Genomic DNA, 16,413 nt, shown 5'->3' with positions numbered 1-16,413 from the left:
GCCTCTATAAAATTGTTCTTTTTTTTCCTAATATTTAACCATTGCCAACCAACCTATGGCCATTCAACATTACAGTATAATTGAGAGCTATCAATTTGAATATTTATTAGACCTTAATAAAATAACTTCTAATTTAAGAGAACTTTAAACAATTTTCACATAAACCCATTATAACAAATGTCATATTTAGTTACCTGTGCCCTTCAGCAAGTAGGAAATATATAAAAATTTTATAAAGTTACCAAACACTAAATTCTAAATTAAATATAGATAAATCCTTAAAGCTATAAAAGTTATTGATTTCCTCTTTTTTCTTTTGTTTTTTGATGAACAGACATCACAGCAGCCTGGTTAGGTTAATAAGTTATTTTGGGTGCTGTTTCTTTAAGAGCTGCCGCTGTTGAACATATCTCACGCATCGTATTTTCTCTCAAATCTGTTTCTCTTCTCTGACCCATTTCAGGTCTTAAAGTCTCTATTAATGAGCTGACGAGTTGAATCGGGTGTGCTAGATGAGAGAGACAGTGCTGGGCTGCTCCAGGACAGTTTTGAAATCCATTTCGGAGACCTGTTCTTAAGTGTGACTCATATATAACATATAATACATGCATGCACAGATTTAAGGCAGCTTTAATCGCCTTCATGACTTAACTGACCACGACATTGCATGCACATTGTTTCTTTCACGCTTTGATATGATATGATAAAGGCTACAGCGCCGGTGCCTTTATGAGTGCAACTGAACAGCGCGTGCCGAGTACTGTACCGTTTTCCACGCTCGATTGACTCGCGCTAAGGTGAAGTGGAGTGCGCGTCTGAAACGTCTCCTGTTTGATGTGCTCGTAAAAATGTTCTGTGACTAAATAAATGCACTTCTTAGCAAGAAAAAAGAGACAGAGGCAGCAGTTGTGAGTGGGGTGGCCAACATTAGCCCCGCCCCTGCGTTAACGCCGTTAAATATTTTTAATGCATTAAACTTAAAAAATTAATCGCCTGCGTTAACGCGCTAATTTTGACAGCACTAATATATACATATATTACACATACACAGTTAACTCTAATAAACCTGTACATACTGAAATTCACAAACAGTTAAATGGTCAGGTGTAAGACTCTAAAATCAAAAAACTGAACCCTTAATTGATTTGGTTTACAAAACCAGTCTGAATATCTTGTACTGAACTGATCCAGTTCTCGAGCTTCAGTTGCAGTGGATTATAAGTGAAAAGTGACTTAAATTTGAGTCTGTACACAAAGCTATCATATGACTTTATAAGACTTAGAGTGTACTACAATGGACAATTTATTTTATTTTTTTTGCTACTTTTATGGTGCTTTTGCACTTTTTATGCAAAATTTTAAAAATCTGACAGAATTCTCCTTTTGGGGTGAGAAGTCCCTTTAAATTAACCAGCCTGAGAATATTTTCTTCCTTTAAATCTAAGTATATTTGCTTTGTATATTTAAACAGGTTTCGACAGCTGGCCCTCAAGTCAAGGGAAAAGTTCCGATGCTCCTTATAGCCAGTCCATCCCGCCTATCAAAATGACTCCACCTGCAACAGTCAAAGTACATCGCTCTGGAAAAAACTGTTAGAGAAAAAACAGAGAGAAAACTATAAAAACAGAGAAAAAGAGGAAATGCAGAAGCTTATGAAGGTTACTTCACCTCAAAAGCTAATATTTAATCACAGTATTTATAACCAGCGGAAGACGGTGGGCAAGACCTTCAGTGCCCACTCGCTGTCAGCACCTCAGAGTATATGTGCATGTGTTTGTAAGCCAGTGTGTGTGTTTGGTACAGTTCAATCAAAGTTCTTCCACCCTAAATCTGGCCCAAGTTTCAACCATGAGAGGACTGAAATAGTTTTCTCAACACACCACTCAAAACACTTCACTTAAAGAGTCCTAAATCATTCACCTTTTCAAAAAAAAAACACACAGCATCACTAGGACTACAAGCACAACTATGCTTGTGCCCTTTGACCTCTGCCGTGACCCTGCAGGATTCCACCATCAGAGCAGGATGTTTGCTGGCGACTCGGGACAAGAGTGGGTGGCAGTGTTTGAGTGAAAGGTTTAAAACACTTACATGCACACACACACACACACACACACACACACTCAACAGCTTTCTTCCCAAGACCATTCTAGTTTAATGCTGGTATTTTAATGAAAACAGCATAAAATCTATTATTACTGAACATTTTTCTCTGTGTGTGTGTGTGTGTGTGTGTGTGTGTGTGTGTGTGTGCGCGCTAACAGCTTCATTTTGCCCACTTCCTCTCCTCACACACTCCAAATAAACATATTGCCTTCTAACTGTTTAAGCGAGAGACTAAAAGGAAAAGAGGGTGAAAAGAGAAAGGTGACATTTTTGATACATGGGTGACAGATTTTTCTAAATGTTTTTAAAGTCATTCAATTATGCGATCAAAAATACAGTAAAACAGCATCATTGTGAAATATAATCATAATTTAAAATAACTGTTTTCTATTTTAATAGTATATCTTATGTTGAAAACAGCTGTGTTGCTTAAATGAGTCATGACATGGACTTTTTTCTTGAGGTTTACTTATAATATGTTTTTTGCACAAACAAAACAAAACAAATAAATATGTGGGAAAAAAATGATTATTTTTACCACTCATTCTGAACCTCTGTCTAAAGTGACCTGTTTTAAGGGGCTTGTCAGTAACCGGCCACTGTTATGATTGGCTAACGTCATTGCATAGGAAAAAGTATCAATGCCCCCTCACTGTTGCATGTGAGTGTTTTGACAACATGATCAAAATAAAACGGTCATTTCCAGACAAAGCATTATTAAATCATTTACTTATGGTTTATGAGGCAGCTGCAGTCAGATCTAGTACCGCTTCATCTTTCAACAAATGTTTCTTTGTGAACTCTCCATGACACTGTGCCTCATGTACAAAACAAAACGCTCCGAACAATCCTCTGACACGATCTGGGATGCCATTAAAAATAAACTATCCAATTAGAAATATTATCCTATTAAAAATAAAGGGAAATAAAGGAATCATGTCATGGCCCCTTTAATATCTTTGTGGTAACCGTGATACATTTTTATTTTTTGGCTTTTTTAATGAAGAGAAGGTTCAAAAGGTCTATTTATTTTGTGACATTATAAATGTTTTTTACTATCACTTTTGATCAATTTAATGCATTCTTGCTGAATTAAAAAATATTTAAAAATATACATTTTACTGACACCAAACATCTAATATATAGTCTATCTGAGACGGTTCCCAGTTTTATGAAGAACAAGTGTAGGAAATGTCCGCTTTAAGAAAGATCTCACAATAATCTACTGTTTATGTGCAGATGTGATAATGTGTCTCTATCAGGGTATGGAAGGTGTAAAAAGGACTGAAGTGTGTGTGTGTGTGTGTGTGTGTGTATGTGTATGTGTGTGTTTGGGTCGTATTCCTCTCATATGCTCATAAATCATCAGCCTGCATTTCTCCGCCAGCGTCTGAACAGTAGGGGTGGCGCTGGGGTGAGCCAACGCATTAATGATTTTTCTCAGACAGAGAGAAAAAGAGAGACACGTAGATAGACCTGAAGCTTGTCATGTCATATAATGTATAGGCAGGAACATCGCTTACGTGTATGCATTGTATGTATAGTGCTTTTTTGTCAATTTGGGAGCTTGACAGATGTGGTCACTATATATACAGGTCAGTTTTAAAATTTCTCTTCTTGTTTCAGATGAAAAATAACAGAATACAGGTTTGGAATGACACGGGGGCACGTAAATAATGGCAGGATTTTCATTTTTAGGTGAAATATTCCTTTAAATATTTAGGAAAGGTTCTGATTCGTTCACACTACACTGCCAAACCAATTGGTTACCTCTACCATTCCGAGTCCGATGAAGCCGACGGGCTGTTGGCAGGGCACAAAAAAAAGTAAAGTCCTAATTTACAACCCACCAAGACTGCCAGGATTTCAGCGGTTGAGAAGAATTTACAAGGTTATTATTTTCACAACATGTGGGGACATCTTGTGCCATATTTAAAATCCCATTAGGAGCCAGGGATTCATTTTCAAACTGGACCGCTCGGGTCAACAGAACACGCAACAGCAGCATGATCAGATCTTAAGGAAATTCATGTAAAGTCAGAAAAAGTTTGACTAGGTCCGAAATGGTATTCAACAAAGTATTGAAGAAAAATAGTAATAATATATATATATATATATATATATATATATATATATATATATATATATATATATATATATATATTGGTAATATGTGTCCTTATAGATGTTACTCTTCAACCTGCTCTCCATTACAGAGAGAGAAAAAATGCAAGCAAATGAGGGGGACTGATACTGCAATAAAAAATTATCTACAATCTGTTTCTATCCAGAGCGGGAATAGAGATGACAGAAAGTGAAGGGTTTACATTCACTAGGTTAGGCTGTTATGACTCCTTCATCAGTGGCACTAGGCCATTTGGAGCAGAAACTCAGTTTATAACTGTGTAAACTAGAGGGATCCAAAAAAACAACAGTCACCCTTTCCCAGGAATGTTTGAGACACAACTATAAAAAAAGAATAATGAAAGAAAAAAAAACAATAATGGAAACACGTCCCTGACAACTCGCAGCTATCAGGCTTTATCGTTTCCTTCTGTGTGTGTACTTGTGTACATGTGCCTTACTAGTTCAACTCGCTGCGATACACAGATGGATAGACTGAGGGATGGATCGATGTGCACAGACAGGAAGGTTGAGGGATAGATAGATAGATAGATAGATAGATAGATAGATAGATAGATAGATAGATAGATAGATAGATAGATAGATAGATAGATAGATAGATAGATAGATAGATAGATAGATAGATAGATAGATAGATAGAATCTGTCCATTCATCTTTCAATCCGCCTGTCTATCCATCTGTCTATTCATCCTTCAGTATGTCTATCTTCTTTCTATTCATCCATCAGTCTGTCTATCCGTTTCTATATCTATCATACCTCAATTTGTCTATTCATTTGTCTATCTATCTTTCTGTTCATCCATATGTCTATCCATCCCTCAATCTATCTATCTATCCATCTGTCTTTTCATCCCTCAACCTGTCTTTCCACCTCTGTCTGTCTCTATCCATCACTTCAGACAGACAGACAGACAGATAGATAGATAGATAGATAAGATACATAGCATGTGCTTATTGCATATGATTATTCATTTATGCATATTCAAAAACAGACCACAACAACTGCTTTAAACCACATTCTTTCATAAACTATGTGAGGTGTTGTAAAAGTGGACATACAGTAAAACGGTGACCCACACAGGTCAATAGAACTGACAGAAGCCTTAGTCAAAAGAACATGGCCTCTTATAGAGCTCTAGTTTTCCACAGCAGACAGACGGCGCCAATGTCACACACACACACACACACACACACACACACACACACACACATATATATAACACTGCGCTAGACTCAGGCCAGTAGGACACACTGGTGAGTGAAGAATTGTAAACACACAACACCACACATCTCTCTCTCACACACTCTCACACACATATACATAAGTCTTAGACACGAGCCAATGGGCCATACTGGTGACAGACGAACTGTAAACAAGAAACATACACACATTCACACACACAGATTCCCAAACACACACTATTGATGAGTGAGGGTGATGAAGGAAGGTGAGAGGTTCATTTAGGGTGAGATTAAACGTGTGAAAGCTTGCCTGTTTGTAATCAGTGTGTCTGACTGTGAGACCAAGGCAGATGAGGAAGACTGTACGCGGGCTTAAAGGTGCAGTGTATCATTTCTGCACCACTGACGGCACCAAACGAAATTGCAAACGATGGATGAAAGCTGTTGTTTCTATTCAACATTATAAACTCAATTTTAAATTATTATATTATTAATTTATTTTTGTTATGCAATTTAAAAAAATCATTTTATGTCATTTTATATTGTTATTGTATTATTATTATTGTTGTTGTTGTTGTTGTTATTATTAGTAGTATTAATAAATCTTGGTGTTTCCATTCAGTTTCTGCAATATCACAAAATTTGCCTAACAATATGTAGGTGGAAACCCGGGTATTGTCTGCATATTTTCTTGATCTGATAAAGTCTAATCTGATTGGCTGACTTTATGCCTTTACTGATACCTTTTGTGATTGTGTGCGAGTACCTCAACTCTTTGTTGTTGTAGGATTATTGTCTTCTGTAAATTATTTACAGACTTGTATGTCAAATATCTTATATTTAAATAATACTAAAACAAAATAATAAAATAAAAATACTAAATAAAATAAAAATAAATTAAACCAAAAAATAAAAATAAAATCTTTAAAAAAGTAATTTAAAAAGCATGAATTTCAAGGATAATCATTGGCTCTTTTTTATTTTATTTTAAGGTTCTTGTCGACTTTTACTAATTGTATGAGGAATGCAGTTTTGCCCAATGTAAAAGATGCCCAGTCTTTCCAGTGGAGTTTCTGATTCCTCTTCTGTTTACAGTGGATATATAGAGCTGTGTGTGTGTGTGTGTGTGTGTGTGTGTGTGTAGCGTGCAGAGCCATCCAGGACTGCCACAGCACATCAGTTAGCTATCCACAAAAACAACCCTTTAGCTTGTTTACAGACAAGTACACAAATGTACCACACACTCACATAAAAAGCACACACACACACACACTACTACAGTATTTACCAAAGTTTTGCTTTTGAAGTAAAAATACTACTTGCAGGAGCAGAGATTCACCAAAAGAGTTATGGGCTTCCCAAAAAGCAAATATGGAGCATTTCTGTTTCTCTATTCCACTTCTTATATTGTATATTTTTCTGCCCAGCTCCTGACTGGCTCTATCATTCTCCTTCCTCTCCAATCTTCTCCCATATATATATATATATATATATATATATTCTGAACAAAGCCTTAAAACTAGGAGAGGATGAAAAGAAGGAGTCGTACACTCCTCTCCACATTCCACACATGATTGTGAGAGACATCAAAGATGCGATTACGAAGCAACCCACTCTCATTCATGACTATGTGTGCGAATTGTTTAGATTTGCGTAGTGTGTGGGAATGCATCCGCCTCGACGTGGAGAAGCATCATTAGTTAAATCTGACAGGCGGAATGAGAAAGCACAAGAGGGTCGCATGATCTGCACATGTACACGTCATGAAGTAACAAGTCACAACTGACTTTGCCAAGCATTTGAACCGAATGCACCATGCACACACAAAGACTTGCTCACTGGCCGCCTGCGCGTTCATGCCTTCAACTTCGACCTCTGACCTTCAGCTCTGTCCAGGGTTCAAGACAAGTACAGAAGTGAGATGTCGCTGAATTGGCTGTTCTGAAGCCACAGTGAGAATTATATAGCACACATGGACACATGAAAAGAATAAGAAAATAGCCCAATAGGACATGACAATCTTTGTGAAACAGTGAAAGTAACAGACTATCGCAACTTTGATGTTTAGTATGGAATTACATTTGTGCCACAAGCATTGGACATTACTTTTCATACAGATGTCACAAACAGTCCAAAAATAGTGTTTATTATATAAAACACTGAACTGCACATCTTAAAATGCATGATAATATAATATACCTACGATATACTCTGAAAACGTTTTATTATGCATATCTTAAAGCGTGTATAATTTCATGACACAAATGTTTTAATATGCAGTTGGATTTTTATGCATTTATACCTTAACTTGCAGCATAAAATAAAATAAAATATAATATAATATAATATAATATAATATAATATAATATAATATAATATAATATAATATAATATAATATAATATAATCAGTACTCCAAAAGTAACATTCTATAATTTTGGCACAAATTTAATTACATAACAGAGTGGGAATTTAGACCAACATGGCAAAACTACAAAAACAAGCTAACAAAGAAATGACTGGCTCATCTAAGGACAAAAATACAGTATTAAAAGGATGAGACTCACCATCCGATCGGTGGATACAGGTGTGCTGGTTGTCACTCAGGAAGAAGCCATCTTTGCACTGGCACTCGTAGCTGCCCATGGTGTTCACACAGATCTGCTGACAGCCGCCATTGTTGTCCAGACATTCATCCACATCTAAAGAGACACAAACACACACGGTCATTACAAAGCACACAAACACAGTCATTCAAGCACAAGGATCTGGGCAAAACCACCATGCTTTGTCTCTCTGCGTAACCAAAGCCGGCTCAGCTCAGGTATTTGCAACAGTGTTTGTTTATCCGGAGCTGATTTTCCTTGATTTCCTCTCAGAGACTATCGGTTACTGAAGAATGCAGCTACTGAAGAATGTTGATTAAATGAGTAGTTTGATATTCGAGTCTCCAAACACATCTACCAGACAAATAAACCAGTAAACAGACATCCAATCATTCCAGCTTAAATAAGAAATTTAAAGCAATATCCGACATTCAGACCCTCAGTAGTGGCTAAATTGTTACTTTTTAAATACTCTGGCTAAACTAAAATCTGTTTGGATGAGAGTATCTTGTAAGTCCAATCTGTATGTGTGTCTGCCCATGGCTTTGTCTTTGACAGCTCTATAAATGGCATTGTGGGTATGTTGGTTTGAGTAACAGCGTGACACTGGAGACCAGTAACACACATGAGTGAGTTTTATGCAGCCTTAACACAGCAACCTGCCTCTGTGGAGTCGGCAGCCCATAACTCTCTCTCAGGGGTGCTATTATGTCTCGGAGTAACACCACTGCCACTCTTCTGTCACTCGTCACTGCTGAATGTTCATGACAACATATTTTCCCACCTCAGGCTAGAGGTTACAGGTCCGTAATCACCATAGAAACTTAAAGACCACTGAAGGGGATCATGCTTGGAATTCACATAGCTGTAATTTGAATAGACAACATGCACATGCTGGTCGTATTACTCCAGTATTTTGTTAAAGAAAACAAAACAAAGCAAAGCAAAGCAAAAAGAAGCAAAAACCCAAACAAAAAATGCCCCAAACAAAAGCAAACTAATTAATTAATTAAAACAACAAACCCAAATCAACCCCCCCCTCCCAAAAAACAAAAAAACAAAAACAAAGACCAAATGAAACTAAATCAAAATTAAATAAAACAAAAAACAAAACCAATTGAAGCAAAACAAACACAAACAAAAAACAAGCAAAAACAAAAGGCAAAAACTAAATTAAACCAAACAAAAACAAAAAAATCCCCAAATAAAATCAAACTAAAACAAACCCAAATCAAACCCCCCAAAACAAAGTCCAAATGAACCCAAACAAAACACAGCAAAGCAAATTAAATCAAACAAAAACAACAAACCCCAAACAAATCAAAAACCAAATGAAACCAAACAGAACTAAAACAAAACAAAACATTTAGAATGAATATACTTATAATTTGAATAGACAACAGTAAATTCTGGTAGCATACTCATAATATTAAAATTACTAGTAAATATCAAAACACAACATTATTTGAGCCAAAAATACTTATATAAAAATACTTATAACTGTGTTTTGTTTTAAACTATTGAGCTTCCATGTTGTCACAGTCATTAATAATGCCACTTCCATAAAGGATGCATGCCCTAAATCATACTTTAAGAGGGGAAATGATACAGCACAACAATATTGAACAAGTGAAGAACAAAGACAACTTTTAGAAACTTTTGTAGAAAAAAACAATATAGTAATAACTTCAATAAAAGTTACATTTAGAAAGAATATAGAAATTGTGTGAGATTTATGAAAAGATACATGGCAAATTGTTTGTAGGTATGTTTCCATCCGTCTTGTTTTAGTACAATCCGGTTTTATTGTTTACAAGCCACTTACAAAACTTGAGTTGAATGTTATAAACTGGAAGGCTGAATGAGCATCAAAGCTTCTGTAAATGAGGTGTAGAAACAAGACACCAGTTTCCTCCACTGTCATTGGTGAATATTCAGTGTCACATTTACATGTCTTTTGATAACGGCACTGTGTGACAGCTAATGTGGACGTGTGTTTATGTTTACTGCCCTGTCTGTTTGGAGTGCGTTGAGAGGCAGCAAGTTTTACAAGCTCTTTATTTGTGTGCGTAAAGACCTTTACAGCCGTTAGCGCCTGTGCGTGGCGGCACAAAAGCGCACTATTCGGCCCAATGACTTCAATATCATCTCCCGTCTAGCTTACGAGCTAAGACCACTGGGCTAAAGGAGACTAACTGTCTAATGAACTCGGGCTTTTGTGTCCTGAGTGGATCTTGTTGGTTTGTACACTTTATTTGGGCTAACTTCTTTGCTGAAGTCTGGACTTGCTATTTATTCTCTATTTTCTTTGAATAAATTACAATAATACGCATCAGCTGAAAGACATGTATGAATGTAGGACATACACATACAAGTAATCTCATCCACAACATGCAGACACAACCACAGTTTAATTTGGTCACAGTGGTTTATTATGTGGCTCCTGGCTTTACCTGGCAACATAACTCTTATTTTAGCATCCACGGGGCGTCTCGTTAACGCAGCCAAGACAGCAAGGCCTTTACTGTCCTATTAACTACTGTACCCATCGAGAGAGGGGGTCTTTATGCCCTCGTCCACAGAGGCATCCCTGTCTGCCCCAGGAACCGAAAGCTTTTTGTACTACACGGTAGGGTTTAAAAGTCTGAGATTACTTGTGAAAATGCTTCTATTTTGCATTTATTTAATATAAAAAGTTTTAAAAGAATCTCAAAGTCAGAGATTGAAATATCTGTCATCAAATTCAAAGTATATTTTATAATATTATAATATTATTATACACTGCCATTCTAAAATTTTGTCAGTAAGATTTTTAATCTCACCGATACTGCATTTATTTGATCAAGAATAGAGTTAAAACAGTAATATTGTGAAATATTGCTAATTAAAATAGCATAAAAATAATTTAATATATTTAAACATTTAATTTAGCAATTACTCCAGTCTTACACGTAAGAAAACTTTCTAAAATGCTGATTTGATGATCAAGAAACATTTATTATCATGAGTGTTCAAAAAAGTTGTGCTGCTTAATATTTTTGTGGAAATCATTTTCATTTTCAGGATTATTTGAGGAATAGAAAGTTTAAAAGAACTGCATTTAAGTGAAACAGAAATCTTTTGCAATATTATAAATGTCTTTACTGTCACTTTTTGGTCATTTTAATGCATCCTAACAGAATAAAAGTATTAATTCCTTACTGACCCCAAACTTTTCAACATTTGTGTATGTTGACATCTGTGTAATTTGTGTCTGCATTTCCAAAGAATTTTCAGGAGAAGTATATGAGACAGACCAAATAAAAATTATAAAAATGATAACTGAAACATAATCAAAAACTCCAGGTCTCCTAAGCTATAAAAGAGCAAACTTTGAGCAAAAAAATTTTCCTTTGGGAAAGTGTTGCCATGTAACACCCTAAATACACAAGCTTTTCGTAATTACATTTTACCCCCAAGCACATTCTAAATAATTTGTGATCTTCATTTACAAGTGTTTAAAGAATTAATGAAACTTTGTGGTTGATACCTTAAGCCTTCCAAAAGAAATGCCATGATACTCTTTTGTAGGTTGTCACCTCTTTCTTTCCACTTTCCCTTTACTATTTTTCTTTCCTCCCTGGAACGCATTTCTTATCCTGAGAATAATGCTATCACATATGAGGCCACCCAGATCACAAGCTTTTATCTCTTTATTGCCACATGTAACAACCCAGACGTGGTGGCTTGCTTCTCATTTGTCAGTTCACGGACGCGAGTAATATTTGATAGGAGGGTTTGGAGAAGACATGCTGGTTGCCTCGGTCTCGAGCGACTCTATAGCTGTGAGCGTGTTGTGCGCCGTGTTTAATGTGGGAATGGAAACAGATATCATCAGTGTGACAGCCCTCTCTTGCTTTAAAAGGAGGGGAAAAAAATAACATTTCAGCTGTCATCTCTCAATTAAGGCCCTCTCTGCCAAAATTTAAACAAGAGCCCTGGCATCCTGGTCTGCGAGTTTAAACTAGAATGCTTTTGTTTTGTTTGATTGCTCTTGTGTAAACTTTAATTTGGAGGAGATCTAAGATGACATGACACAACAGGGAGAAAAAGAAAGGGAGAGAGAGAAGATGAGGGACGAGGAAACAGAGAGGGCAGAATAAAAGAGAAGGCATAAGAATCAAAGACTAAGAGGAGACGACTGAACTGAAGTGAGTTGAAGGGAAATAAACTGAATGGAACAGAACAAAAACAATAGAAGTTCAGCATTAAACAGGACTATACAAAATGGAAAAGAAAATATAAGAACAGAAGAGAACAGAAAAAAGTAACGTGAATAGAACAGGAAAATAAAATGTGGGGATGTGTTTGTGTTCACACAGAAGGCACTCTAGCAATTTTCTGGGATCAACACTGTGTGAAAGGGGCTAAAGTGAAGTGAATAGAACTAAAGGGAGCAGAAGTGAACTGGAAAAAAAAGAGGAAAACAAAAATAAAGAAAAGAGTCAAGTGAACTGACAACTGAACAGAACCAAAAAGAACTGGACAGGAGTGAAGTGAAGTGAAAAGAACTCAACAGATGTGAACAGAATAGAAGTGAAGTGAACAAGAAACTTAAGAGAAAAGAAGCAATGTGAAGTAAACAGAAGTGAAATGAAGCAAACAGAACAGAACAAAACAGAGGTGACATTAGAACAGAACAGAAGTAATGCGAAGAAAAGCGGAGAAAAGCGAAGTAAACCAAAAAAAGACAATAATAAAAAAAATCAATAATAAAAAAATAGATGAAATTAACTTAAAAGAATTGACCAGAAGAGAATGGAAATGAAGAAGCGAAGAGCAGAAAAAAGTGAAGCGACACAAACAGAACAGACCAAAACAGAAGCGAAGAGAAATAATTCAACAGAAGTGTACAGAAGTGAAGTGAAGCGAACAGAACAAAAAAGTGAAATTAACCCAAAAGAAACTAACAGAAGAGAAGTGAAGAACAGAAACAAAGATAAGCAACACAAACAGAACAGAACAAAATCATGTGAACAAACAGTGACAAACAGAACAAAATAGAAGTAAAGTGAAATCAATTCAGAAGAACAGAAGTAAAGCAAACAGAATAGAACAAAATAGTCGTGAAATAAACTCGAGAAGAGAAGAGAAGAGAAGAGAAGAGAAGAGAAGAGAAGAGAAGAGAAGAGAAGAGAAGAGAAGAGAAGAGAAGAGAAGAGAAGAGAAGAGAAGAGAAGAGAAGAGAAGCCTGAGTTAAACTGAATTGAAATGAACTGAATTGAAGTGAAATGAAGTAAACACAACAGAGCGGTACTGAGATTTCTCTTGTTTAAAGTGACCTCAGTTACAACATCGCCCCCGTTGTAATTGTAACTACATGAGTATTCTCCTCCCATTCTGATGTTGGACCGAGAAGGGAAAAGCAGCCAAAAGATAAATAAACAGCAGCAGCAGCTCAGGCATTCATAAAAAAAAAAAAAAAAAAAGAGCAAATGATCAACACATTGAGTCCAGCTGCCTGCACGGAGAGAAAAAACAAATAAGAATGGAAATGAAATGAAAAAAACAGAGGAACTGCAGTAAATTGCTCTTTAATCAGCTCCCCATTAGCCAATCTTAAATCAATTAAAGATTTAACTTGTTAACATGTGGAGATCTAAAACGACTTCCTACACAAGATCAGCCGGGCAAACAAGCCACAGCACTGATTTCCGTACCGTTTCAAAGAGCTCGCGGTTTGGTTAGCGCTCAGTAGGTTTGTTTGAACACACTCTGTGAGTGTGTGCGTGTGTGTGTTTATGCAGAACATAATCAGTGGCACAAGCCACACTAAGGCAAGCATCACTATTGCTATTGCTCATCCCATGTGCTTTACTCTTGCTTGGGTGGGTTGGGCATCTGTGGAATGGATTTAAAACGGAGCTGAATACTACTTTCATTGGTAGCTGAGAACATAAACAAAGCCTATGTACAGTGAATACAAGCCAAACAATTTCTGAAAATTTGTTGCTGAAATATGACGCTTAGCCCTATAAACAATGTAATTTTAAATGGATATGATTTATGGAAGACCATTTACATATCAACATTAAAAAGAAAAAAAACTTCTCAAATGCAGCTTACATAATTATGACTTTATTATTATAGTTTAATACCTTTAAACTTATGTTTCATGCTTGCAACATACAGTAACACTAATAACCTTAACAAGCAATATTTTGACAATCACCCACAACACCCATGTGATGGAGATTTTTGCATGAACTATCTTGGATAAGGTTAAGCAATACATACTAGGAGAAAATGAAATAGAAAGAGAATGCCAAAAGCACAAAAAAGAGATTACAGGAAAAGGTCATCATAAACATGATTCATTTAACCTTTCAAGAAAGTCAATAGTTCTAGTGGTTTCACTTCCATCTGAACTTGCCATAATGTGCACAGATACCAATGAGGGTGCTATGAGAACACATCATATGACGTTAAAGCGCCAATGAGAATGAATAAGGTTTCGAAAGAGCAAACAAACACACACACAGATGATGTGTGAATGAGAAGCATCAGCGTTAAGCAGACAGGAGAGAGTAACAGGAAACATGACGAAGCGCCATATGACGACGTCTCTTTGACCAAGGAAGTGTTTCATCTGCCGAAAGACAATTTTAGCCCTTGTATAAAAACAGAGATTTATTGGAATCATTTTATGTGGTAATAAACTTTATGCCACAAATGCTATATTGAACCTCTCGAATGAAGATTAAAGTGACTCAAAAAAAAAAAAAAAAAAGACAGCATGCAAGGCAAAGAAGAGGACAGGGAGAGAAAAATCTCTAGAATGATTGACTTTTTCTGTGTCAATCTATTTCTAGGTAGAGGTGGAGGAGAGGGCTGAGAGAAAGACAGACAGAACCAGATTAAATCCAGGAGAGAAGACAACGGAAAGAAATGAAGAGAAATGTAGCGAGTCATACACAGAAAACTGGAAGCGGAGGGAAAGACATAACAAGAACAGTAGAAGGAGGGGGTTTCGAACAGGAGAGCCCCCTCAGTGCTGCTGATGGCCCTCTACGGCCTTGTCTTAGTTCCCAGAGCCATCATTTAGACTTGTATTTGAGACATTCCACAATAAAGATGTCAAATAGAAGGCAAGTCTATCGCCTCTAGGGAAACAGCCTGGAGTTACTCCAAAGAGACCCACAGCCAAGATAACCAAGAAAATACAGAGAGAGGGAGAGTGCAAAGGCAGGACGGGAGAAAGAGAGAGAGATTTTAAGGAGGGGGATAAAAAGAAAAGTTCGAGAAAGTTAAAAAACGAAGGGCTGATTTTGAAAGAAAGAAGTAGAAAGATAATCAGTATTATCACAGTTTTTAGACATTGTATTGTAGTAATGTCTTGGTTTTATAGGCATGGTTCCATGGTTGTACCATAGTATTCAAAGAAATCACTTAAGAGCACCTTGTTGTTTTATGCCCAATAGTGGGAAGTTTCTATCTATGAAAGCATTTAGCAACAAGTGCTTTTGATCAGAATAACATGTATGCATTAGACAGACTTTATTAGCGCTACTGCGATAAAATTAAGAGCAAATGTTCGCAACATTGTCTCAAGCGATGGCGTGACTTAGGGGAGGGACTGTTTGTTTGGTCCAGCAATGGAGGACAATGGAGGTAGTGCAAACATTCATTACTTTCTCATTTGTTTGGTGCTTCTAGTGGTACAGAAATGACCAACAGTCTCATGATAATTCGTAAGTATTTCAGTAAATTGGTTGTGATTATTTTTATTAATTTGTACAATCTCATTCATATGTTATATATGATCTGCTCTCATCCCTCTAAAGGGCTATGTCTTGGGCTATTTCGCTGATTTCACAAGCTACACTAGGTGGTGGACATTCATGGTGACGTTTTACTTACAAATTGTACGTTTTCGTACCAGTCAGATCATAAAAGTTCATATGATATTGGCAACTACAAGTAGGGTTAGGGATGGACCTTTATGGTGACGTTTTACCTACAAATTGTATGTTTTCATACCAGTCAGATCGTACAGAATCATATGATATTGCCAATTAGGGGTGGGGTTAGGGGTGGACCTCTATGGTGAAGTTTTACCTGCAAATTGTATGTTTTTGTGCCAATCAGACCATAAAATGATATGAAATCGTCAGTTAGGGGTGGGGTTTGGGGGGATCTTCACTGTGACAATTTACCTACAAAACGTACGTTTTCATACCAGTCAGATCGTGCAAATTCATACAAATTAACTCCAACTATGGGTAGGGTTAGGGGTGGACCATCATGGTGAAGGTTTATCTACAAATCAAACGTTTTTATACCACTTGGATCATACAAATCCATATGAAATTGCCAGCTATAGGGGTGGGGTCAT

At 36.5% G+C, this 16,413-nt stretch overlaps 1 protein-coding gene across 4 annotated transcripts in view; it reads right to left on the bottom strand.

The window, feature by feature from the left end:
* Positions 1 to 16,413, bottom strand: part of scube1 (signal peptide, CUB domain, EGF-like 1) — a 73,908-nt gene that overhangs the window by 46,865 nt on the left and 10,630 nt on the right. For all 4 annotated transcript variants that reach the window (XM_058773237.1, XM_058773236.1, XM_058773238.1 and 1 more), the window contains exon 4: positions 8,001 to 8,135. In XM_058773237.1, coding sequence (XP_058629220.1) covers positions 8,001 to 8,135 — 135 coding nt within the window. The remainder of the gene's footprint in view (positions 1 to 8,000; positions 8,136 to 16,413) is intronic.

Source organism: Onychostoma macrolepis, chromosome 04 (assembly GCF_012432095.1).
Source record: "Onychostoma macrolepis isolate SWU-2019 chromosome 04, ASM1243209v1, whole genome shotgun sequence".
Classification (NCBI taxonomy): Eukaryota; Metazoa; Chordata; class Actinopteri; order Cypriniformes; family Cyprinidae; genus Onychostoma; species Onychostoma macrolepis.
The sequence above is the reverse complement of the archived record's forward strand: the minus strand, read 5'-3'. Positions and strand labels throughout refer to the sequence as shown.